Raw genomic sequence first — 26,474 nt, 5'->3', positions numbered from 1 at the left:
TATATCTCAATCCACTAATCACCTAGTTGCCCCAAAGATAGAGTTTATCAAGACAAAATTCCTACTCTGAAAGCATTTCTTTTTAACAAGCAAAATACATGAGTAACAAAAGTTAGAATAAATGTTATATGCTAGACCAGTGATTACCAAAGTGGGTGCTACCGCACCCTGGTGGGTGCTGCAGCAATCCAGGAAGGCAGTGATGGCCACAGGTGCATTTATCTTTCCTATTAATTGCTATTAAAATTAAAAAAAATTAATTTCCAGGGAGCTAAGTAATATTTTTTCTGGAAAGGGGGTGGTAGGCCAAAAAAGTTTGGGAACGACTGGGCTAGATGAATGGGGAAAATTAAATACTTTAAGAGGCTGGAGAATGAAAAGATCCCTCTGGGCATGGGCATAGGATTTAAAGTTGGAAAGGACCTTAAAGATCATTTAATCCAACTCTCTAATTTTGCTGATGAAGAAAATGAGGACCCCACCCAATTTTTGTGATTTTCTTAGGATTACACAATTAGGAAACAGCATAACCAGGATTCAGTTCTGGATTCCAAATCCAATGTTCTTTCCTCTGTACCATGCTGCCCTATGAACTTGGGATGAGGATGGGTAGAATTTAGCTATATAGAGATGCATAGGGATAAGATTAGAGGAAGGATATTCTAAATGGAAAGAATGGCAAAGGCAAAGGGCTAAAGAGTTACAAAGATTTGGAGTAAGAGCACCTAACTGCCCTGAACTATCCTTGTGACCTTAGGCAAGACACTTAACCTCCTGAGGCTTCCATCTCCTCTACTGTAAAGGTAAAGAGTTTACTAGATGATTTCTAAGATATCTTCTACATAAGCTCAAAAATGAGTAAATTTTAAGGAAAATTAAAATAGACAAGGCTGGCAATATTGTGGGATATTAAGTAGCCAGTAGTAGAGCTGGAAAGGTATAAAAATGCCAGTTGTATTGAGCCTCAAATAAGAGACAGGATTTTAAACTTTATTTGTCAGGGCCTGGGGAATCAATGATTTTAAGTAGGGCAGTGATAGGAAAATTAATCTAGAAGTGGTTTGTAGGATGATTGGAGTAAATTTGAAGGCTAGGAAACCAGGTCAATGAATGTGACAGTTCAAGTAGGAGTTAAGAGGGCCTTGAACTATAGTGATGGTAAAAGGAATGTAAAAGAAGAGAAGGATGTAAAAGAAATGAAGGGGGTGGAAAACTAATAGGATGAGGGGGAAGAAGGGAAAAATAAAAAATGACTCAGGTTTGAAGCTTAAATTTAACCTTAACCCACATTCTCAGCCTCATTAGATTTAAAATTCCCAGAATGAACTTATGCATAAAGGTATCTTGCCTTGCTCCCAATTACACATTCTATTTTCCCACTGAAATAATCAACTTGTGATTCTTGGTATATATCATTCTATTTCCTGCCTTCATGCCTTTGCACAGGCTGCCTCCATGCCTGGAATACTGTCTCTTTCATCTCTGTCTCTTGGTATTCCTAGCTCTTTTTGGGAATCAGTCATACTGTTCCTGAAGTCTTTTGGATTCCCTTAGTTGCTAGTGGTTGTCTCCTCTTCAAAACAATTCTTTTCCATTTACTTCTTTCTATATCCCAGAGGCAGCTGGATAATGCAGTAGATAAAGTGCTGAGTCTGGAGTCAGGAAGACCAAAGTTCAAATCTGGTCTCAGACATTTACTAACAGGGTGACCCTGGACAATCACTTAACCTTGTTTGCCTTAATCCATCAGAGAGGGAAATAGCAAACCATTCATTATCTTTGCCAAGAAAACCCCAAATGGGGTCATGAAGAACTGGACACAATTAAATAACGACAACATATCCATACCATCTTTTCCCTTTAGCAGAATAGAAGCACCTTTAAGACAGAAACTGTTCTGTATTTATCTTTATATCCCCAGCACCTAGTACAGAGCATTTTTGATAAATATTTATTGAACTGAATTGAACCAATCTCTGTGAGCTTTGGTTCACAGACATTTACTGTATTATGGAGTGATGATGTGCTATTGCTTGCCACAATAGGTGTAGGTACCTACAATAGCAGATAGGTGAGACCTTTCAGTATGGTTTTAACCTGTTGAGAATTAAAACGAGGTCTGCACAGTGAACCTGTTAGAGAAAATGTAGCTCTTTATAATCAGGCCAAAAGGAAATAAATAAAGGCCAAAAGGAAAAGCTCAAGACAATTTTTTTAAGGTGCCAGGTGTTCTACAGGTTTAATGGTAGGGAATATTCTTAGATTTTTGATAGATTGCTAAAGTCAATGGCTATCTAATCTTGGATTATGTTAACATTTATCCCCAGAATTGGGTGCCAATTATCTGTTTATAAGAAAGCTGATGATGAGACAAATAAATGTGTTAGAAATTGGGTGTCTCAGAACTCATCATCTTTCCCTTCAAATCCTCTCCTTTTCCCCAACTTTCCTATTATTGTCAAGGGTTCAAACATCATGCCAGTTACCTAGGCTCCCAACTGATGGGCCATCCTTGACTCCTCACTTTCTCCCTCATATCCATTCAGTCTGTTGATTCTTCCTTCATGCAACATCTCTCGTGTATGCCTTCTCTCCTCTGACATTATCATCCACCCTGGTGCAAGCCTTCACCCCCTTCCACCTGGATTACTGCAATAGTCCTTTAATTGTTCTTCTTGTCTTAAGTCTCTTCCCACTCCAGGACATTCTCCACTTAGCTGTTAAATTCATCTTATATTTGGGTATGATATGTCAGTCTCCTCTTTGTCTCTCCACCTCCCCCCATTTAGTTACTTCCAGTGGCTCTCTATTACCTCAAGGATAAAATATAAAGTCCTCTATTTGGCTTTTAAAGCCTTTTATAACCAGACCCCTTTCTATGTTTTACAATCTTCTTACAGTCTCTTTCTTCTGCACATATTTTATGATCCTTGCTGCTTACACACAACACACAACACTCCATCTCCTAATTCTGTATTCTTTATTGCCTCTCCCCCATTCCTGGAACTCTTTCTCATCTACACCTTCTGGCTTCTTAAGCTTCCTTCAGGTCCCAGCTAAAATCTTACCTTCTTCAAGAAGACTTTCATGATCTCTCCTAATGCTAATTTCTTCTCTCTAAAATTACCTCCAACTTATCCTATCCATATCTTGTTTGTATATAGTTGTTTGCATGTTGTCTCCTCTGATTTTAATCTGAGCTTCTTGAAATAAATGACTTTTTTGGCCTTTTTTTGTATCTCTAATATTTAGCACAATGTCTGGCCCTTGGCAGGCATTAATATTTATAATAATTAACTTGAACTAATTTATCCAGCAGACAGGGAGGTGGTGGTGGTGGTGGTGGTGGTGGTAGTAGTCAGTGTGTCACTGTTCCATAGTAGTCTAACTGATCTAATTGCATTCATTTTCTCATAGTACTAGCCAGGTAAGTAGAAATCCTTTCTCCTACTTCTGTGACCCCAGTCAATCCCAGATGAAGTGAAGATTTATAAGCAAGTAGAACAGCAACAAATAGAACAGGTGCCCCCCAGACCTTCAGCCAATATGATATTGAGGTAGGCTCAGAATAATGAGGAATGACTCGAGTTTGTAGGGGTTTGAGCGTCCGGTCCCATTGAGTCATGATAGCCTTTCTGGCTCCATCCCATTTCCCAGGGCCCACCAGACGGTATTGGTAAGATGTGCAGGGACCAAAGAAAACTTCTTTTGCAAGCCTGGGATCCTTAAGAAACAGGAGCAAGAGGTTGGGCTTTGCTCCTATGCATGTCGCAAGTTCATCCAGATAGGTAATATAGTCCTGTTTCCCCTGGGTGGGATCCTTAATAACACCCCTTAAAGAGAAAAGGAAAAGAGACACATTGTTTCTTGTAAATTCTTCTCCCCTGACTTTGATGCTCCACGACCCAAAATCATTATAGCTGAAATGCCAAATTTATGAGTAGGGTATCCCTATGGCTGGAATGCAATGGATGAGCCAGTGAATGAAAGGATGAAACTCAAGAGTTGTCTATAAAATCCCAACCCTCTTACTAAACTTTGATAAAATTTAAGTAACAAGATTAAATCATTGCAATTCCTCTACTTCTAAACTGAGTTAAAAATCAACTTCACAAGTAAAAGATGGGAGACACATGACAAGGTGGTAGTTTGTCTACAAATCATCGGGAGGTTTTGGTGGACTAAAAGCTAGCTTGTAGTATGTAGTAGTATATATGTAACAGCCTATGGTAGCCAAAAAAGCTAATGTGATCTTGAATTGCATTACAAAAGGCATAGTATTGGGGCAGGTAGGTGGCAGAATGGATAGAGTACCAGGCCTGGAGTCAGTAGAACCTGGGTTCAAATTTGACCTCAGACACTTCCTAGCTCTTTGATCCCATTTGCCTCGATTTTGCCCTTTTGTCTTAGAGTTGTTACTAAGGCAGAAAGTAAGAGTTATTTTTCAAAAAAGGATAGTGTTCAGGATTAGGGAAGTTATAATTCTCCTCTGCTATTTGCTGGTCAGACCATACTAGAAAATTTTGTTCAGTTTTGGCCACTACAAATTTAGGAAGAATAATAGAATGCAAGCTTCATAAGGGAGTAGGGATTTTTTTTCTTTTTCTTTTCTTTTTTTCTTTTTTTTTTTTTTTGCATTTGTATCCTCAGAAACTAGCACAGGGTCAGTGCATAGTAGGTGTTCAGTAAATGCTTATCAGTTGGTGATAAGTTGGAGACTATCCTGGGGAGGGCAACCAGAGACAGGAAAGGGCCTTGAGCCCTTGACAAATGAGGATCAGTTGAAGAACCTGGAATTTTTATCCTGAAGGAAGACAGCTATATTCAAACATTTGAAGGGCTGTGCCTTTTGAAATAGGGTATTTGGATGTGTTTAGAATGAGTTATTCATGGATAAAGTAAAGACTGAAACCAAACAGAATTTTGGGACTTGTAGTTCAGAGATAGTTTTCTCCCCACCCTGAGAGAAAAGATAGATCTTCTCTCTCAGAGAAGGTGGTTGTGACTCTACAGGGAGATCAGCAAGTAGATCAGGGAAAGCCAAGACTGAGAGACAATCATCTTTCAGTGGGAGCAGCAGTGAAAATTATAGCAATCGAGTCTCTGTAGGAGTTTTTAGGTTTGAATAATGGCACTAGGGAGTAAACTTGGGAAGGCTAGCTTTACCTAAATGGAAAGTCTTCACTAAATGGAAAAGAAAAACTTGGACTGAAGTTTATGGTTGTATCTACCTCTTTAAAAACTGAGGAGTCTCAACAGGTTTTATTCTCTAACAATTTTCTCTCTTTAGTGCCAGCTGAAATTCAGACACACATATAATTTTTCTTGCTATTTCCTTACAATTTTTCACATCCTCATTTTTTATTAAAAATATAGTCAGTTATGACTGTTTTATGATGCATATCTGTGTTTTGTTTTGTAGAAGGAGATTAAATAGAGAATGCCAATGCCAAGCTGGGAATCAAAGAACTAAAAATAGGTCAGGGGACTAGCCCTTTTCCTGGTAAGTTTTTTTTTTTTTAGGTCAAATAATGAAGCTTTACTGTCAGGCATTATTATACCTAGGAATTCCTAAAGGTCTTCTTAAAAGTAGAGAAAGCAAATGAATACAATATAAACATTACTTTGCTTTAAAAATATTTAACAAAGTAATACATTTATAAAAGTTATTTGGGATAAGAATTATAATGTAAACTTTATTATCTTAAAAAAGCTTAATAAAACTACATAGTTTGGATATTAATTTTTGGGAAATGTTGGGAAGCAAAAATACCTTAATGTTAAATGAGTGTAGCTTCTACTCAAAAAATCTCAATTAAGGTGAATATTTCATTCTTATTAAATTGAATAATACATTTCCTTTAAAGGAAAAAAGAAACATATCTATTAGTATATTTCCTGTAGCACAAGCACATTTCTAGAAAAATTTCCTTTTTAACATTGTTCTTTTGATTAAATTTGTATACATCTGGTAAGTTTTTAATGAGCTGATTAGCATGAGAAGAAGGAACCCAGTTCCATCTCAGTTCTATGTCTCTTCTTCGTTTGCTGACTTCCTACTTCCTGCAACCCCAGGCACAGAGATCAAAATCTCTTAGTATATAAGGAAAGAATGCTTTCTCTATGAATTAGAAATCCTACAATTCCAGTATGACTTCAAATTTTACCTTACTTGAGGAGAACATCCCTCTAAATATACCTAAAAACCTGCTTGAACATGGAAAGGAGATTAAAGTGGTTCTGCTTGGCTGCCAAAGGAAGGACTGGAAGTAATGAATGTGAGCTGGAAAGGGAAACATTTAGACTTGATTAAAAAATGAGATTTCCTCTAATTAAAATTACACAGAAATGGAAAGGGTTGCCTTAGGAAGTAATAGGTTTACCCTATTAGAAGATGCTCATTTGTTGAAATTATTTGTAGAGGGAATTCTTTTTCATAAATAGGTTGAACTAGATGTCCAGGGAATATCTCTTTCAACTGAACTTGTATGATTCTATATAAATTTTATAGACAAAGATCTCCCATGTTAGAAAAATAATTTTGGTACTTTAAGAAGCTGACTTATAGACACTGAAGTTCTTAAGATTCAGTATAGCAAGAGGTACTAGGAGAGAAGCAAATGGGAGAAGTGGTGGTTTCAAAGACTAAATTGAGCCCATGTCTTCATCTCAGGGAGAGTGAACTCTGTTGAGATTTTTGTTTTGGATGGTCTATTTGGTTCAAGAGACACTACTGCTCTGTATTGTTCCCAATTTTTCATTTAAAAAAATTTATATCTCAGCTAAATCAACTAGTTGTACATTAGAGTCAATGCAGACTTGTGATTTTGACATTTCCCAATGGGGAAACTTTCCATCACCATCAGAGACCATAACCTATTTTAGTTATAGCACTAGAACTTATTTTATGAAAATAGATGTTAAAATGACTTGCTCAGGGTCAGAAAACTAAGAGCATCACAGTAGGATTTGAATCCAGGTTGACTTCAAGGTCAATCCTCCTTATGTAAGAGTAAATTAAAATTAAAAAGGAAGTGAAAACTAGTGAGGTCATGGGAAACCATACAGTTTATATGTAAACTCTAGAAATTTTTAGTAGGTTCAAGATGGGTGCGTTGGTGCATTTGCAGGGTTTTCTCAAGGAAGAAGGATTAGACTGGCTTTGTTTTGTCCCAGAGGATCAAACTAGGAGCAATGTATAGAATGATTATTTATATTTTTATCACAATGTAATAGATATAATATTAAGTAGATCATCAAGTTCTTTCAATGTTTGTGAGGGACATTAATTAAATCCATTTACAGGCATACTTCAGGACATTAATGGTTTGTTTCTAAAAAGTTGTGTCCTAATTAACATCATTAAGGTCACAGCAGAGCCTTCTATTTACAGGACTTTTAAGTATTGTGGAGAGATCATTTGATCTGGGTTCAAATTTGTCTGTAATACTTACTAGTTATTTGAGTATTTACCTGAGTGTTTATTTACTCATGTGACTAAAATGTTTGATTCTCAATTTCCTTATTTGTCAAATAGGAAAATTCTTTTACCACTTGACTCACGATATGGTCTGGGAAATTCTTATGCTGTACTAGTCATATCACATCTGAAATAATGTCTTTAGTTTAGGGCACTGCATTAAAAAAATGTAGACTAGAAAATGTTTAGATAAGAGCAAATATTGATTAAGAGTCCTGATGTCATGTCAAGTGAGTACTGATCAAAAGGACCAAGTACAGATGGTTACCCTAGATAAGAAGAGATTTAGGAGAAACATGAAGGATGTTCATGTGAAAGAGGAATTAAGCTTACTTTGTTTGATCCCAGAATTCAGGACCAAGAAAAATAGATGGGAGATTCAAAGAGGTATACTTAGGCTTGAGATAGAAAAAAAACCTTTCTAAGGATTAGAGAGCTCTCCCAATGTAGAATGGGATGCCTTAGTAGATAGTGGGCTTCCTTCCACTGAATATCAAATATTTTCATATAAAATCTGAATAATGACTTGGAGGGTATGTCACAGAGGGAATTCTTGTTCAACTTTTAGTTGGACTAATTGGCTTTTGAAGTCTCAGCCATCTTTGAGATTCTAGATGATTCTTTAATTTAAAAAATTCATATTCCTAGTTTGTAGGGTCTAGAGGGGAAACTGCTAATCCAAGTATGCCAGAAAGGAATATTTTGAATACAGTAGGAGATAGATGTTATCTAAATGCCAACACCCCATCCTTTACTTACTGTAGTTTTGATGAGGGTTTTGGATTGGATCATTTTTTACTTTGTGGCACATATGAAGTGGGAAGAAATGAAAGGGGTTGAAAGGTAATTGTTTGTTTAGTATATCCTGCAGATAATTCTTTGGGATCAGATTGAAAAACAAAACATTGCTTCCATGGGACATTCACCAGGATGACGAAATGATCTTATTTAGATCTCTTCATTATATTAGAATTCATTGTAATTAGATTTTTACAAGTAACATAATATATTATTGAGTTTTTATTCATCATTATCTGTGGAATGCCTTTTTCTGTGAAGTGGAAAGATCGGTTTCAAATTCTGGCTTTGATACTTCCTGTACAATTATAGACAAATGATGTGATAATTTTAAGATTTAGTTTTCTCATCTGCAAAACAGAATTAGTCATGTTTGTGTCACCTATATTAGGTGACTATTGAGAGGAAAATGATTTGTAAACCTTAAAGTACTAGGAAAATGTAAATAGAAATGCAATTATTATTATACCTTTTTATGAGTTGTTCCTTCTTAGTAGCCTCAGCCATCATTTTGCTTGATGGAGGGATCTTACACAGTCCTGCGTGGGAGGAAAAATATATATTAGATACAATAAACACTTTGCTTTTTCTCCATTTCTATCAAAATCAATAGTATTTGTTAATTGCATAAAGCACTGCATTGGGTGATGGGAGAAATACATTTCCTCATCACCTCTGCTTCTCAGAATCTCTCGATTCCTTCAAAAACTCAGCCTAGGTACCACTTTTGTGAGAGCAAAGTTGTCAAAAATGAAGCCCCAACTACTATAACACATCGAAGTAGGGCTGAACATTAAAATGTTATTAGGAAATATTAAACAAAATAAATAAAAAATACAAGAGAAGACATGATATTAATATTTTGTTTTCTAGGTCAATGTGTGGCTGACCCACACTAATGTATACTTTAGTGACTCCTATTTCTTCTTGAATTTGATATAGCTAGTATAATGTGTGTATCAGAAGAAGACACATAGAAAGAAACCAGGAAGCATGAAAACACAAACCTTTAATAGCCTTTGATAGGATAGGAGAGAATTGTTAGCAGGAGACTGTAGAGAAAGGATTAGGTTGTTCTTTGAAAGTGTGGATGGGGGGCAGTTGGGTGGCTCAGTGGATTGAGAGTCAGGCCCAGAGATGGGAGGTCCTACATTCAAATTTGCCCTCAGACACTTCCTAGTTGTGTGACCCTGGGCAAGTCACCTAACTTCCATTGCCTAGCTCTTACTGCTCTTCTGCCTTGGAACCAATACATGGTATTGTTTCTAAGACAGAAGATAAGGGTTTAAAAAAAGTGTGGATGCCTCAAACCCTTATGAAAGGTTCCCTTATGTACAGGTATTGGGATATTGCTATGGGACACACATTATATATTTCCCTTATTTGCAGAGTCCACATGTAGTCCTTCTATATTAATATTATATATATATATTATATATTAACATAAATCATTAAAGCAGTAAACTGCTGTGTTAAAGACAATATGAAAACATGTGAAGACTGAGTGTTGGAGATAGAGTTGAAGAAAAAGGAAGAATCAAAGGTTGGAAGGCCACAATGAAGGTGTGTGTACACACACACACACACACACACACACACACATATAAATATGCAATGACCACTCTTTGATCAAAGATCACAAATATATATGCAAAGATCAGAAAAAAATCTGCAATGAGTGATCTCACTTTTGGGAAGTAATCCTAGACATTGCTATTTCTACTTTCCATGTTGCTTTAGTAGACGAGTTCTGGAAAATGAGACCGAATCAATGGTAATTAGCTTTAATTTTGAAGTTTCATTCTCAAACCACAAGCTCCTGTTCTGCCTTTCCTGTTCTGTCACTCACACTGAATCTATTCCTTGTTCTCATTGTGACCTTCCAACCTTTGATTTCTCCATTTTCTTCAACTCTATTTCCAACACTCAGTCTTCACATGTTTTCATAAATTGTCTTTATCACAGCTGGTTACTGCTTTAATGATTTATCAGCTATGGCCCTAGAATTGCTTTCCTTATCTTACCTTTAGTTATTCCTGCCTGATTACTCCAAATAGCCTTCATGATTTCATTTCTCTATGCCTTCTCCCAGGCTGCTTAGTACTGCTGGAGAAAGTTAGAAGATTGAACTTTCTCATCACTGTATAAACTCAATTGAGATTTCATTGCTACTAGACAATCATCTTATTCTTTAAAGGAATTTATGGCTGAGGGCAAGGGAACACTTAAAAGATAAAAACATATGGAAAAACTCTTTAGTAAGCTTGCATTACTTTTTGGCAGTGTCTATGTCAGGAGACATGTGATGGGGGTGATAAGCATATGCCATTAGGCAAGCAGGAGTACATGAAGTATGTATATGTCTGGTTGGTAAGGACTAACTTTTCACACATCATTTTTCAGGATGACTGCTTTTAAATATATTAATTTTGAATGTCCATAGACTGGACAGAATGTTTGAGCTAGTTAGACAGAACCACAAAGAAATGATCTAGTCAACAGCATGACAAAGGGAGTTGGAATCAGGAAGATTTAGGTGCTTATCCTCCCTCTGATACTAATTAGTAGTGTGATCCTGGGCAAAGCACCTGACATTTCTGTGCCTCAGATTCCTCTTGAGAAAATAGGGGGGTTGGACTAGACAATCTTGCATGTCACTTCTAGCTCTAAAATCAATAATCCTATGACATTCGTCCAATGACATCCTTTTGTGTTTAAGGAAACAGTCTCAGAGAAATGATTTGCCCAAGGTCATATAACTATTAAGTGTCATAACTAAAAGCAGATTTTGAATTCAAAGAATCCTAGTCCCTAGGGTCTTTCTATCATGAGAAATTAGGATTTTAATTTCCTCTAGTATTTTTATGAAAAAATGCTCCTAAGAAAATGGGGAGAAGAGTTCTAAATATCATAGCAAATTAAATAAAACCTCATTAATTACCAGCTGTGTGACCCTAGGCAAGTCACTTAACCCTAATTGCATCATTTTCATCATCTGGAGAATGAAAAGGCAAACCATTCCAGTATCCCTGCCAAATTGGAGTTATAAAGAGTTGGACACAACTGAAAAAAATGAATCAACTTATTCCATTCGTGTATGGATAGAGAACAATTTGTCCCCTTACACTGGGAAAAATGCCCATCAGCAATGTATTTACATTATTTAATTGTTTTAAGATTTTTCTCTTGCCATCAGCTCTAGGTTTCTTTGATTACAAAAGTCTGTTTGGTATGGGAAAACAGAACAATACTAGTTTTCAAACTTAACTAGGCAATTTATTAGGAATTTTAGTGATTAAGAGAATTTACTCACCTCTGAATACTCTCGTGGCCCATCGGGCCTGAAGTTCTGTGCCTACTATGATGGAGCCTTGCAAACCAACATGGCCAATGAGAGCCATAGTTGCCTTCTCCAGGTTAGAGGGAAATATATATTTGTACATGAAGATCTTGTTTCTACAGAATTTTTCCATAGATTCTTCAAGGAAGGGAAGAGAGTATGTATATCCTGTAGCAAAGAACACAGTATCGATATTCTCCTCCACAGTCCCATCTTCAAAGATGGCAGATGTTTCTGTAAACTCTTTCACATTAATTTTCATAGTGACAGCACCACATAGGATATAGCTGGGCAATTCATCATTTGCAACTCTCTTTTGTTGCCTCCTACATTATAGAGAAAAAACAGGTGCTATTATTATATATATGTATATGTATATACATATATATAAGCTGGCCAGTTTAGTGAATAATAGCCATACATTGTTTTGAATGAACTAACCAGTTAATTTAGCCAAAACACTTGATGGCTCCACATAGGTGAAACTTGGGCTATTGTCCTTAGTGTATTTTGTTTTCCTGCTGCTAACAGTAATAATTTTTAACAAACAGTTGATTACAGACTTATTTATTTGTTTATTTATTTATAAACCCTTACCTTCTGCCTTAGAATTGATAGAGTATCAGTTATAAGGCAGAAAAGCTATAAGAGCTGGCATTTAGGATTAAGTGACTTGCCCAGCTAAGGAAGTGTTTGAGGCCAGATTTGAACTAGAACCTTTCATCTACAGACCTGGCTCTCTATCTACTTGGCCACCTGGCTTCCCCTTGTCTTATTTATTAACATCCATTAAACAACCTTTTCTTTTGGCATCAGTGATTGATAAAGGCTATAGAAGCTTTAAAAAGACTCCTAATAAGTATATCTATTATCTAAACAATAATATGAAATTGATCTACTTTCAACTCATTCACTGCATATTATATAAATTTTAAGGTTATAATTAAAAAAATATTTGCATATTGAGCCATGCTTCTTCCTCACTTTCCTCGCTTCCATTATGAACACAGAGATATGTTTCCACCAAAAATGTTTTTCGTGTGTGTGTGGTTCAGTTATGTGATAAAAGCAAAACTTAGAAACCTCGTAGTTACTGCAAGAACATTGTGCCATTGCCCGCGTGCACTTTAATAAAACCTAGATGTATGTTAAAATATAAATATATATTATTTTTGTTAAAACTTCATACTTTCAGTTTTTCAGCCAAAATGGAGGTAATTTGATATATGTAAGGGAAAGACTATAGGATTTAGTGAAGTCAAAGCCTTGAGTCTTAGCTCTTCAAGTTTCTATCAGTGCCTTTGTCTCTGGTAACAGTTACTTCATTTAAAACAAGGAGGTTGCCCTAAATAACCTCTGAGGTCCTTTCTAGTCTTAAATCTAAAGTGTTCCAAAAGTCTTGGTGCAGTTTTTTTTTTAACCCTTAACTTTTGTGTATTGTCTCATAGGTGGAAGAGTGGTAAGGGTGGGCAATGGGGGTCAAGTGACTTGCCCAGGGTCACACAGCTGGGAAGTGGCTGAGCTTGGTGCTGTTTTAAGTTATGCTATACTCAGACTTTTGGGACACTCTGGAAATGACTGTAGAGATTCAAATAGATATGATTATCTTCACTCACTGATTTTATCTATATATACTGCACATTCTGTGTCAATCAGCTTGGGATTTTTACAAATAAATTTCAGTTTCTTTCATTTTCTCTCTTGGGATAAACGTGTACGTTTCTTTTTCTCTTCTCATTAATTTTTAGTTTCCCATGTTAGCACTTTTGGCTACTCCTAAATAAAATTCAACCAGGTCAGTCCTAACTTAAACCTTGAACAAAAGTGGCAGAAGTGAATTTAGTAGAAACGTAAGTAATGAAAACATTGGATGTGAGTACAATTTTGGCTTCTTCACACAAAAAAATGAAGGAATTAGAATTTTTTAAAATAAACTAGATTTTCATTAAATAAAAGATAAAGTACCCCTTAGGACTACTTAATCCATAATTCTTATGGTTAAACCATTTGTTCATGCGCTTCTTCCCCATCCAAGTCATGAATGCTGAAGGTAGAGAACATTGAACCAGATGACGAAATCTTGTTGTCTGAATCATATGAGTGGGGTAGCCATCATCAGAGATACGGCTATCAACCCAGGCACCACTTCTAGTACTGAGAAACACCTAAAAGGTAAGGCAGGATAAATATGTGTATCATTTAGTGATTTTGTATTTTTTCTCATTGATGCAATACTTCTTTAAGTGCTTTCTGAATGATGCTAAAGCAGATACTTATCTTGAGCTCAAAGAGAGCGTGGCTGAAGGACTTCTGCAGAGATGAACAAATGGACATCTAGGTCCATGTCCATCGTGACTTGAAAGGATCTATGATCTTGCTGATATGGGGATTTCCATCCTTAGTGATACAGATTCTAATTAGGCTATGCCTTCTTTTCTTGTACCATTCTTGTCTGTATCCTACTATAAATCTTCCCTTGAGGGTTAACATAATGTTCAAAAGACTTCCCTTAATTTTGTTCATATTGTGGGAATCCAGTGAAGGACCACATAATGGATAACAATGAAATTGGTACTTCAGTAAATAATTTTGATCTACCTAATAGATTTCTATAACAGGTATATATAATGGTAGAGAAAGGCTTTGCAGCTTAAGAGCATTAGATTTATCCAGTCACAAAGATGGTGAATATAAAAGGTAGGATTTGAACCCAGGCCTTCCTCCACTAAATTCCTACTCCAAAACCTCATAACATCATGAGGATAGAGGTTTCACAGAATTCTTGAAGCTAGCGTTAGTAGGACACAGATTCTGAGAAAAGCTCTGAATATGGACTGAGCACAATCTGCCATCCAAGGATCAATCTGTTTAAATGTGGAGTGACTTATTTTCTATCCTGGTTTGGCTGTCAAGTACTGAATTATTTCTAACAAAAAAAATCACAAAGACTATCTTCTAGCTGAAGGAGTTGCATTCTGTGTCAGTGGAGGAAGTACCCACATTATTTTTTATGTCAAATGAAAATTGTAAAAAGAAGGTTTAGATCAGCAGATTGAAATGCCACGAATAACATTTTCAGTGTCATTATTTGCTAAAGGATTCTATAATTTGGTAGCATTTTAGTGACTTTGGCTGCCTTCAGAACAATTCACTGGGACTCAATTTCCAGCACATTCAGCAATTCCCCTGTGGTAGTTTGGTTCAGTTGGTTAAAAGACCATGTTAATGGAGCAAAGGTCATGGTTTTACTCCTTTTATGATCCTTTATCCAAATTTGGTTCATTCTATGCCAATAGTGTTCTCTCAACTTTGGCCTGCAGTTTTACAAATACTTGCAACAGGTCAAGAGTAGAGAGTTATGTAAATATATAGGTAGATCAAGGCTCATTGCTTCATATAGTCATTGATATACCTATATCTATAAAATCATCTTTTTTTTAAAGAAAAATTGTGATAAAAGGTAAAAATGACAAATGTTGGAGGACAAGTGGAAAAATGGGGTCTAATACCATTTTGCTGAAATTGTGAACTGATCCAGTCATTTTGCAGAACAATCTGGAATTATACACAAATAGTTATCAAACTGGGTATACCTTTTGGCTCAGTAATACCACTATTAGGTTTATTTCCTAAGGTGATCAGGGAAAAAGATCAAGAACCTATATATTCTAAAATATTTATGGCAACTCTGTGGTGACAAAGAACTAGAAATTGAGAGGCTAACCATCAGTTGGGGAATGGCGAAACAAGTTGTAGCATATGATTGTTATGGAATACTATTGTGCTTTAAGAAATGATGAGCAGGTTAATTTTTAAAAATCATGGAAAGATCTATATGAAATTATGAAGAATGAAACAAGTAGAACTAAGAAAACATTATTACAGAAATATTGTTTGAAGAATGACTTGTGTATGTTCATCTCCAGAGGAGGAAATGACATTACATCTATATCTATATCTATATCTTTTTATCAAATGATGCTTTCTGTAATGGAGGGAGGGGAGAGAGGGAGTGAGCTACCTGGCTATTTTAATGTAACAAACAAATAAATAAACAAATGAAAATAAAAATTAAATAAAGGCGTGTGTAGAATACATATGTACTCTATTTTATGTACACACATGTATTTATATATTACATTGCCACCTATAATTTATACACAATGGGAAAAATTTGTAATCGTATAATCCTGGCCTGTCATTTGAAATTATTATTTATCTTCTCTGGGCAACATGAGTGGTTAACTAATAGGAATGACTAAATTGGCTCTGTTAGAGAAGTTACACAGACATGACTTGGTTGCATCTATATTTGGCTATTTATCTTGGGTTAGATAACCATAAAGGCATGAATTCTTGTAGTCTGAAGGTAATAAATTACTTTCAGCATTTTTCCTGGATAAGGTCGGGAAGAGGAGAGACCATTTAACTCTGGAAATCACCAAGTACCCTGGCATCAGTGAAATGTTCCCAGGCTGCCCTCTTGTTTAGTGGAGATTTTTCTTTGTTTAGAAAGGCCCAAGAATGCCTATAATAGCTATTCAAGGCTTTTATGTCCACCATATATTTATGCAATCCAATAATTACCAGATATTTTTATAACCATGAAAAACAGCTCCTGTAGCAATGAGAGATACTGCCTGGGCTGTACCTACTTTTTCTGCCACACGACTGAGCTCCACAGCAATATCACCACCAGTATTCCCAAGACCAATCACAATGACCCGTTTGCCCTGAAAACCTTCTGGACGCCTGTATTCCTGACTGTGTAGGATCTGACCTTGAAATTTGTTGATTCCTGTGAGAAAATCAGAAGGTGGGGTTTAAATAAGTTGGGGCTAAGTGTTGGGGTTGGGAGTAGGTGGTTCAAAAGTTGAAGATGACCTAAGACAGACTTGTTGATTGACAAAATGATTAATGAAGGAAGTACAGTCCCTGAAGCCTGATATCCTTCATCGTACTCTGCCATCTGGAAAGGGGGAAACTCAAAAGAAAGTCAACCTTATGGGTAAATCAGGTTATGTGTTTCAGACTCTGAAGATAATCTCAGTGGCTTAGTGATCCATGCCTTAAATATTTTGACTTTGTCTCCTGGATTTCTCAGCTCATTTCAAAGTTCAGCTCAAGTGCCACTTGAGTCACCTTCCCTCATTCCCCAGTGGTTAGCATTCTCTACCCCAAATTATTTTGCATTTCTTTTATGTTTACTTATTTGGGTGTGACATTGGTGTTCAAAGGGCATGAGCTAGCCCATGTGCTGTTCAAGCCTCTGGTGTACATGATATTCCTTCCTTTGAAATATAAGCTTCATTGAGTGCAAAAGACTATTTTCATTTTTAAATCTGTTTGTTTGCATTGAATATAATTCCTAATACATTGTAGGTGCTTTAGAAATTCTTGGAAGGAAATTGAATTTTGAGCAATGGTGGTATTGTTGGAATAAATGTATATTTTCCCTAGGTGATCACTTTAAAGGGTCAGTGATTATTTTAATGCATAACTCCTGGTGTGTTTGTTTAAAGAAACCTTTTAGGTCCTGCATTATAATATCTATGTATAGTATCAGTTATGGGTGTAATTGGCTTTTGCAAGAGACATGTTCCTGAAAATCTGTTAAAAATAAATTTAATTTTAATTCAAATGCCTTTTAGGTTCTCTTTTCAAAGGAATGCTATTGTGAATTATCTTATAATCTCAATAATTAAAATAGGCTACTCAGGATGTATTAGGTCCCTTCCAAACTGGAGGTCTTGAAGGAAACTTCAGATGACTCCTTTTGTTGGGATGTTATATAGAGGATTCTTATTTGGGTTTGGATTGAATTAGATGACATTTGAGGTCCCTTTCAATACTAAGATTTTATGATACTTTCACCTCAAAGTTGTTTTCATTTGAGTGTGTAATTCTTATAATTGTCCATGTTCTACCAGGTTAGTTTAAAGCACTTTTCTTGCATGATTACTTAATCAAGATACTTATTTGTACGGATCATTTCTATTGACATTCTTTCAGAAGAAACATAAAATTTATAAGAGCTTGTTAGTCTCTGATTGTGACTGTACAATATTTAAACTACTCATGTATAAAGTGAATCCAGTTAAGTAATTAGATCTTTTTCCTCTATAATCTTTTAGCGACTTCATCAGTTTCCAATGTAGTTAATTCCCAGATCCGAGTATTTAGCTATAATCTCTTCTAAGTCCTATATCACTAACTGCTTACTGGATTTTAAACCAGAATTTTCAGAGTAAGCCAGTTAGTAAACAAGCATTTATTAGTCTCCTACTATGTGCCAGGGACTGTGTTAAGTACTGAGGATAGGGAAAAACAAAACACAAAAAAAACAACAGTCCTTCTTCCAAGGAGCTCACAGAGTAATGGGGAGACAAAAGGCAAATGATGATGTGCAAACAAGATAAAGGCAGGATAAATTGGAAATAATTAACAAAGGGGAGGCACTAGCATTAATAGGAATTAAGAGAGATTTCTTGAAGAAGGTAGGATTTTAGCTGAAACTTGAAGTCAGGAGATTGGGATGAGGATGAAGGGGTGCAGCCAGTGAAAATTACTAGAGCTGGTAGATGGAGTACCTTGTACAAGGAACTGTAAGAAGACCAATGTCACTGACTTTCAAAATACAAAGTGGAGAGCAGGAAGGTATAAGAGGACTGAAAGGTAGGTGGGGTCAAGTGGGTTTTGAATATCCAACAAGATTTTATACTTGACCTTTGGAGGTGATAGGAAGCCACTTAGGAAGATCATTTTGACAACTGAATTGAGGGTGGACTGAAATGAGGAAAGGCTTGGGTCAGAGTCCAACCAGCAGGCTACTGTAGGAATACAGTCATGAAATGATGAGGGACTGCACCAGAGTGGTGTCAGTGACAGAGGAGAGATAGAGACATTTCAGACTTGTCTAAAATAGAATTTATTATCTTTCCCACAGTCCACCAAAAAAGCTATATCAAAACCAAAACCCAAACAAACTCATTTATGAAGAGGTTAACATCATCCATCCAACCACCTACATTTATAGTCTAGAAGTTACTCTTCACTCCTTACTCTTCCTTCCTCATTCCACTTATCCAGTCAATCACCAAATCTTGCTGATTCTACCTTCACAACATCTCTTACATTGATTCCCTTGTCTCTCTCCACTTGGATTCTGCTCAAGTTTAGGCTCTCATTATGTATTATTACAACCGTCTCCCTCCAGTTTCCCTTTCTTCAATTCATCTTTCATTCAGCTGCTGAGATGTAATTCTGAAAAAACAGAATTGACCATGTTGACTCCAATTAAAAAAATCTTTAATGGATCCCTATAGCCTCTAGGATAAAATACCTGGTAAAATTAGCCTGGTATTTAAAATCTGCTACAATATGACTTGCATATATAGGTTTATTCCACTTTAGGCTCATTCATATATTCTGTATTCCCATTTCTTAAATACTATATTACACCCCCCACTTCAAATGGTACCCCATGTCTAGGACATAATACCTCCTCACTTCCACCTCATAAAACCTCTAGCATCATTCGAAGTATATCTCAGGTGCTACTCTCTATTTGAAGCCTTCTCTCATCCTCTCTATTATTAGTGCTTTTGGTCCCTTAAATTTACTTTATATTTACTTTCCCAAGTATATACTATATATTCCTTTAGTATAATGTAAGTTTGACTTAACGCTTTCTTTTGACTTTATATTCCTAGCACAATGCCTTGCACATAGTTGATACTTTATAAATATTTATTCAATCGAATGTGTTTTAGTATAGTAGAAAATACAATGAGGGTAGGGATTTGTTTCATATTTGTCTTTGAATCCCCAGTGTCTAGTATGGTACGTTGGCACATAAGGAAAGACACTTGATAGATGTTAAACTTTATTGGCTAGCTGACTTACCAGGAAAGGACTCCAAAGGCAAGCGGGGATTCAGGTAATGCCCTGTGCAGATCATTACTGCATCAAAGACAGCTGTGTTTTTCTTTCCTTCTGTCTCTGTCACCACATCCCACTGGCCAGTGGCAGCAAAGTCTTGGCGCTTTGTCACGCTGCTCACCGTGGTCTAAAAGGAAGCACAGAGACCTCTCTCCAGAGGACCCAGGGCTAGACACACTATAGCGTGGGATCAATTCAAGAAAGTTTCCAAACACAAGGTCTGCTACTGTTTAGTCACAGTGGGCAAAATATGAAGGTTACTTTTAGGTGAGTTGGACTTGGGAGAGTAATGATAAGGGGATGAACACTGTACTGGATACATTATCAGAACAGGTTACTTAGTAAGAGATTTGGTTAACTGTTTTTCTTGATTATAAATAAATACTTGATGAATGAAAGAATGAATTGAGTCGAGTGTTATGGGGAATGACTATGATATTAAAAAACAATCTAAAAGACATCAATAAAAGTGAAAAAATTATATTTGAGGAAAAGAAATGAAATATAGCTTCTTCTCTGTTTATTAGCATATACAGAGGATTGGGTGGTTTAGCTGATATTTCCAGTTTGCTCAGTTTTCCAGATCATAGTAACTTTGGTTAGTTTAACCACATCTTAATATTTATTCTTAGTGAGATTTGAAAGGAATTCAAAGGGACTAGACTAGGAACTCCTAGGAGAGATCCTTTGTCTTTCCTTCAGCATAAGCATCTACTCCTTTTTTCTGAAGATATATCATCTCTATTGTAAAGATTTGAAGATGTCACTCAAAAAGACAAAAAAACCCCAAACAGCCAAGAAGTGTTGGTATTTGCATGTTGGGACATGCTCTAGTTTTGACCAAACTACTTCCAGGGGGAAAAGAAAGGATTAAAGGATCTGGAAGAAGAATCAGAAATGCTAAGATTTTGAATAATCAAAGCAAGAATTGTACATGAGGTTTTGGAGAATATTCTGAATTTTTTTGTTACTTATTCACTCATACTGATAGGGAGAGGCACTGGATCTATGATTTTTTTAGTTTAGGGAACTTCCAGGTGAAGAAACTCCATCTACCAAATATAAGTTGATCCTTTCTCTGCATCTAGTAGTTACAAAGGGTTGCCTACAACTGTGGTATCAAACTCCAATAGAAATAGATTTCTGCAGGCCACATATTGACTTAGAAAACCATAAGCTTACATGTTTTAGGATTTTTTTTTTTGGTTTTTTGTTTTCAAACCCTTAACTTCTGTGTATTGGTTCATAGGTAGAAGAGTGGTAAGGGTGGGCAATGGGGATCAAGTGACTTGCCCAGGGTCACACAGCTGGGAAGTGTCTGAGGCCGGATTTGAACCTAGGACCTCCTGTCTCTAGGTCTGGCTCTCAATCCACTGAGCTACCCAGCTGCCCCCTGTTTTAGGATGTTTTTATTTATTTTATTAAACATTTCCCAATTACATTTTAATTTGGTTGCTGAAGGCCCAAATGCTTCTGTCTATCTGGCCTAGAGAACTGAGATAATTAAACTGATTCACCCAGAGCCAGTACATATCAAAGGTAGGACTTGAATCCAAGTCTCCCTGCTCTGAAGCCAACTCTCTACACACAATGCCATGCTGCCTCTCTTTGTGCCCAGCACATAGTAGGTTCTATATAAATGTGAACTATTAATACTAATAATTATTAAAATGAACAGACATTCATATTCTTCATTTATACTATTTTCATTATCTTCCCAGCTGACTATTATACCATTTACTTCCCTTTATTCTCATTGTATGAGGTCTCTTACCTTTAAATGAATGTATCTGAGAAGGTCAAAGTGTTTAGCATAGGAATAAAGATATTCCATCACCATAGAGTGCTTCATGTAGTTGGGAAAATCTTCTTGGAAAGGGAAGTCACTGTAACATGACATCTCCTTGGTGATATTGGTCACTACAGATTTATAGACTTTGGTCATCCCATGTCCAGTAGTTTCCTACGGAAAAGGGAAAATCAGAGTTCAAACCTTTTGATTCAATGACACCAGCTCTGGGCCTATATAACTCATTGAGGTCAGAGAAAGAAACAAAGGTCTCATATATCCCAACACATTCATACCTGTGCTTCTTGTGTCATCAAAAAAAGAGAAACTAAGGGGGTGCCCTTGATTGGGGAATGACTGAATAAACTATAGCATGTGAATGTAATGGAATATTATTATAGAGTAAAAAAAATTAATTTAGGAATTTAGAGAGATACCTAGAGTTGTATGAACTGATGCTTAGTTAGTAAAAGAGAGCCAGGGTAACAATAGATAAAACGATTGTAGTACTGTAAACTTAAACAATATTAAAAGTAAACTGAACTAGGAGAGTTATAATAGCCCATATTCCACCTGGAGGACAGATAAAGAAGCATACCTCCTTCATCCACTCATTGAGTTGAAGTATCACACAGGTAAGGGGTTGCATACTTTGTCAGACACATTTCACTGAATTGATAGCTTTTACTTAACTGATTTTCTTTGCTACAAAGGAAGGATTCAATTTCAGATTGGCATGAGAAGGGAAGAGTATATACAGAAATGATGATTTTTTTTAACCCTTACCTTCTGTCTCAGAATTGATACCAGGTATTGGTTCTAAGTAGATGACCTGTAAGGGCTAGGCAACTAGGGTTAAGTGATTTGTTCAGGGTCTCACAAAGTCAGATTTGAACCCCAAATCTCCTGTGACCAGGCCTGGCTCTCTATCCTTCCATGATGGTATTGTTTTAACAAAGCATGAATACTGGCTTCTGACACTTCCTGGCTTTGTGAACCCTGAGCAAGTCAACTAACCCCTATTGCCTAGCCCTTGTCACTCTTCTACCTTGGTCCCAATTTGCACAGTATTAAATTTTAAGATGGAAGGTAAAAAAAAATTTAAAAAATTAAAGAAAGAATGGATAAAACTTATTAACATATAAAATAAGACAGGCTAAAGAAAAATGAGAGGAAAAAATGACAGGAAGAACAAAAGTCATGATTTTTCATGTAAATTTACATATGAATTTTTAGGGCATCTTTAATGAGCATCCACTGGGGCCCAATGAGCTTAGTCCTGCATCTCTTTCAATCTTAGGAAAAATCTTTGGTGATATTTGAGAATTTAAATATAAGATCTTCCCTCTTAAGCAAAAAGCAAAGTGATTGCACTCACAGTAAACTTCCACAATCCTCCAATGTCATCACTTCTCTCAAAGCAGGTAGGCTCCAGGCCCTCTTCTAAACAACTTTTGACAGATGTCAGGCCGCTCACACCAGCTCCAATTATGGCAACTCGCTTGACCATGGTCTCCTGCATTGGAAGATGAATTAGATTTTCATAAGGCACCAGGGTCAGAAAGGAACTTTTGACATTTAACAAATGAGCTTCATGAAGTTATACTGTAATTTTTGCATGACTCATTAGCTCTGTAATCTTGGTAATGTCATTTGGGCATTATGAATCTTAGTTTCTCCATCTGGAAATGAGAATAACAAATAAACTCCTTCCTTACAGAACAATGTAAAAATTTTGTCTGCTCTACCTCATTTCATCAAATTTGATTGTGATGCAAGGCTGTCACACACAGTATTTTCTGCCTGTTATAAGAACTGATGAGTATGGAAAAGCTTGATAACTTCAAAGCAGTTATATGAAAACGAACTATTACTATATCATTAGTTGTGGCAGACCCAAGCCTGAGACCCACACCTCCTTTCTCAGTATAGTAGATTTCTCTACCCCCACCCTCATTATGTCATGAGCATAATTTGTTACTTTGAGTTTTGGAAATTTACCATTTTTATGATATGCTATACTGAAACTATGTCATTACTGAAGAGATTTTGTAGCCTTGTCACCCGTCCTGCTAAGATACTTTGATTTGTATCTTTTCCTTTGAGTTATTTCAGAAGGCATATGCTGAAGCATAGAAGGAATTTGTAAAGTCCTTTCTAGCTCTAGTACTAAGATCCCAAGATCAAGTGATACCCACTGGAGTGTGTTGAATGGGGAGTAAGTGGAAGTTAGCATTCTTCTGAATCATTAGAATTTCTGAACCTGGCCAAAGTCTGGAGTAGATCTGGCAGAAATGGGCTTGAAAGGGTTTTTCCTTCCTCTTCTTCTAGTCTAAATTTGATTCTGATATCCTATTCCTCAGAAATCTGAGGCTCTACCTAGCCTAGAGTTTGCACTTATCTGACTCAACACCATTATAAGACAGCCTCACATAAATTGCATTCTACTCTAAGGGGCTGGGATAGTTCCTCAAATATCCCCAGTGGCTTCCCTAGTCCAGGAATCCTAGTACATACTGGCCTTAGCAGTCTCATACCAGGTATAAATATCCTCAACAAAATATATTTTTACTAATAAGTAAGCCAATAGGCAGAGTTTCAGGTTACCATGTCTTGCTTGCATGATTGATTTCAAATAAAAATATTAGAGAAAGCAAAGAGTTAACCATCATATGATTGGGCAAATGCCCAATCAGATGCTGAGAATAATTTTGTCCTATCCTGCTCCTAGACCTTCCTTGTCCTAGGATTCAGAAGAAGGGGGGAGGTGAATATCATCCTTCTATTTTACTGATTTCCTTATCAACAGCCCAACCTGGAAAATGGAAATATAAGAGGAGGTCTGAAGACACATTGTGCAAAGCACATTTCTAAATAGAGTTAGCCCTTTAAAGGATGGATTACAGGATTTTGAGCTGAAGAGGAGTTTAGAAATAATCTAGTGTGAATTCCTCATATTGCAAGTGAAAAAACCCAAGATCTAGAGTTACTTAGGGTCATGGTAAGTAACAGTCAGGCCAGACAGACAGAAAGACAGACAGATGGATAGGGAAAAGGGGAGGGACTGGATCTGTGATTTCTTTGATAAAGCGAATTCCTGGTGTTGCCTTCTTTCCAGTTTACAGTCTTCAAAAACTGACTAGAATACCAAGAAGTTAAATCACTTGCATGAGGACATGCAAAGGATATAGGCCAGAGGTAGGGCTTGAATCCAAGATTCTTTGGTTAGCTCTCTAGGCACTGTATCTCCCTTTCTATGGCATTTCACTGTTCACCATTTTCAACCAGCCACTCCTTTTCAGCAGAGTATTATATTACCATCTTAGTTTCCCTCCCTTCCATTTTTACTCTCTCCACTTGTTCTGTCCATAACGTTAGGCAGAATTGATAAAAACTGAGCCTGCCTCTCATAGCTACTATTTGCACACACAGTAAGAGAAAACAGAGTAAAAACCTAATGAAATGATTCATTTAAAAAACCAAACACCTTTAAGAAAACTTGCCCAAGCACTTACCTTCCTGGCATACGGTAACCGGTATTCTGATTGGGTATTATTCCTGATTTCTTAAATTCAAAAATTAAAGTCAGCTTAAAATTATAAACTCCAACTTCAAGCTCATATTGATAATGACTGAAAAAAAAGAAATGATATGAGGAGACTTGGCAAAGTGCTTTCTGGTCAGCCTGGTTTAAAATCAGAAAAGCAGGGGCAGACACTCCCCAAAAGGTAAGATTTCTTCTGTAGTTGTTCAGGGGACCAGCTTTAAAACTTCCTAAATGACTTGGAGGGTAAGTGACGATCTAGAAGTCAGTATTGTGATTGGATGATGGAAAAAGCCCTTCCCCTTTCTCCTTTTCCCAACCTTCTTTATGTTCATTACTTCCGAGAAGCGGCAGTTTCTGGGGGGTATGTAACCAATGAGCTTTTAACTGTGGCCACTGGAGGGAGTAGGATGCCCTTAAAAAGTTCTCTCCAGCAGCACTTTGCTCTCAAGTTCAGCTCATAACAGAGCTGGGAGAAACACTTATTCCAACACCTTCTTGTTTACAGATGAGTAACTGAAGCTGATTTGTCCAAATGAGATGACTCACAAAAATGTTAAGAGATAGAGTCAGGATTTGAATACAGCTCTTTGACTCCTAATTGAGAACCCTTCTAAAGAAAAAAAGAAACAGAATGATCAATCAACTACCATTTCTTAATCACTTTATGTGCCAGGCAAAGACAAAAATTAAAATATTCATGATACATGTAAAACCCCAGTGGAATTGCTCCTTGGCTTCAGGAGGGGGGAGGGAAAGAACATGAATTATGTAATCACGGAAAATTAATTAATTAAATAAATTTAAAAAAATTAAAATGTTTCTCAGGGAGCATACATTTAGGTGGTGGAGGCAACATGTACAGATCTAAACATATACTCCATATATACAAAATAAATAAAAGGAAAAACCCCTACCTTAAAGTTTATCCTTTTTGGAATATTAGAATCAGAGATCAATAACCACCTAAACTAAGTGATTCAGAGTTTTTTGTTTTTTTTTTTTTGGAGCTGTTGGCAGATTGATTTCCTCTTAGCCCCCATCATTCATGAAAAATGCAGTAGGCACAGACATTAGAAAAATTAAAGTGAAGCATATTCAATGATTACTTTGAGGGAGAATTTTCTGATGATTTCTGGTCCAAATGGAAACCTGAAATCACTAGATTAATCAAATATTATTCTTCCACCTCTAGAAAGCACAAAGATACTTTACCTCATTAGGTTCAAAAATATTTGAAGGATAACCTACTGTGAAATCTTATTAACTCAGCTGTTTAAACTTGAAGAGGCTTTTGAAGTCATCTAGTTTGTCCCCTCATTTTTTTTCAGATGAGATAACTCAAGCTCTTAGAAGGGAAATAATTCCCCTAAGACTATATAATTATTTTGTGACAGAGAGGGCAATAGAAGCCAATTCTCTTGATTCTCACAAGATTATTTCCAATTCCTGCTGAGGTTAGCCACTGAGAAAAAAAAAAGTTCGCCTTTGCACATGTATTTGCATGGACATTGTACCTACTCATTAGAAAAAAAAGAACAAAGATTTTTTCCATACACTTGAAGCAAGACTATTTATTAGT

The 26,474-nt window shown here is 36.4% G+C and overlaps 1 protein-coding gene across 3 annotated transcripts; it reads right to left on the bottom strand.

The window, feature by feature from the left end:
• Positions 1 to 1,910: 1,910 nt before the first annotated feature.
• On the bottom strand, positions 1,911 to 25,048 carry LOC123248005 (dimethylaniline monooxygenase [N-oxide-forming] 4-like). 3 transcript variants are annotated; one of them, XM_044677147.1, is made up of 9 exons: positions 24,864 to 25,048; positions 22,727 to 22,864; positions 21,334 to 21,522; positions 19,524 to 19,686; positions 16,274 to 16,416; positions 13,584 to 13,783; positions 11,592 to 11,944; positions 8,748 to 8,817; positions 1,911 to 3,833 (listed from the first exon to the last, which is right to left on the bottom strand). In XM_044677147.1, exons 2-9 carry the CDS (start codon positions 22,856 to 22,858, stop codon positions 3,404 to 3,406), a joined length of 1,680 nt encoding a protein of 559 aa, XP_044533082.1. In that variant the 5' UTR covers positions 22,859 to 22,864; positions 24,864 to 25,048; the 3' UTR covers positions 1,911 to 3,403. The 3 variants fall into 3 exon arrangements, with proteins under 3 accessions (XP_044533082.1, XP_044533081.1, XP_044533083.1); XM_044677146.1 differs by lacking the exon at positions 24,864 to 25,048 and having other exon boundaries at positions 22,727 to 22,870; XM_044677148.1 differs by lacking the exons at positions 1,911 to 3,833; positions 24,864 to 25,048 and adding an exon at positions 8,521 to 8,628 and having other exon boundaries at positions 22,727 to 22,870.
• Between the last annotated feature and the right edge of the window lie 1,426 nt (positions 25,049 to 26,474).

The sequence above is a fragment of the Gracilinanus agilis genome, chromosome 4 (assembly GCF_016433145.1).
Source record: "Gracilinanus agilis isolate LMUSP501 chromosome 4, AgileGrace, whole genome shotgun sequence".
Taxonomy (NCBI): domain Eukaryota; kingdom Metazoa; phylum Chordata; class Mammalia; order Didelphimorphia; family Didelphidae; genus Gracilinanus; species Gracilinanus agilis.
This window is presented reverse-complemented; position numbering and strand designations above follow the sequence as displayed.

What these genes read in the sequence shown, in the direction of transcription:
- LOC123248005 (XM_044677146.1), bottom strand. Translation starts at nt 22,870, where the DNA reads ATGCAGGAGACCATGGTCAAGCGAGTTGCCATAATTGGAGCTGGTGTG. An exon ending in TCAGATACATTCATTTAAAG is followed by an intron (nt 19,687 to 21,333) that starts GTAAGAGACCTC and finishes GCTTCCTTTTAG; the next exon opens with ACCACGGTGAGCAGCGTGAC. An exon ending in GGATTAAGTAGTCCTAAGGG is followed by an intron (nt 11,945 to 13,583) that starts GTACTTTATCTT and finishes TCTATAATGTAG; the next exon opens with GAGGCAACAAAAGAGAGTTG.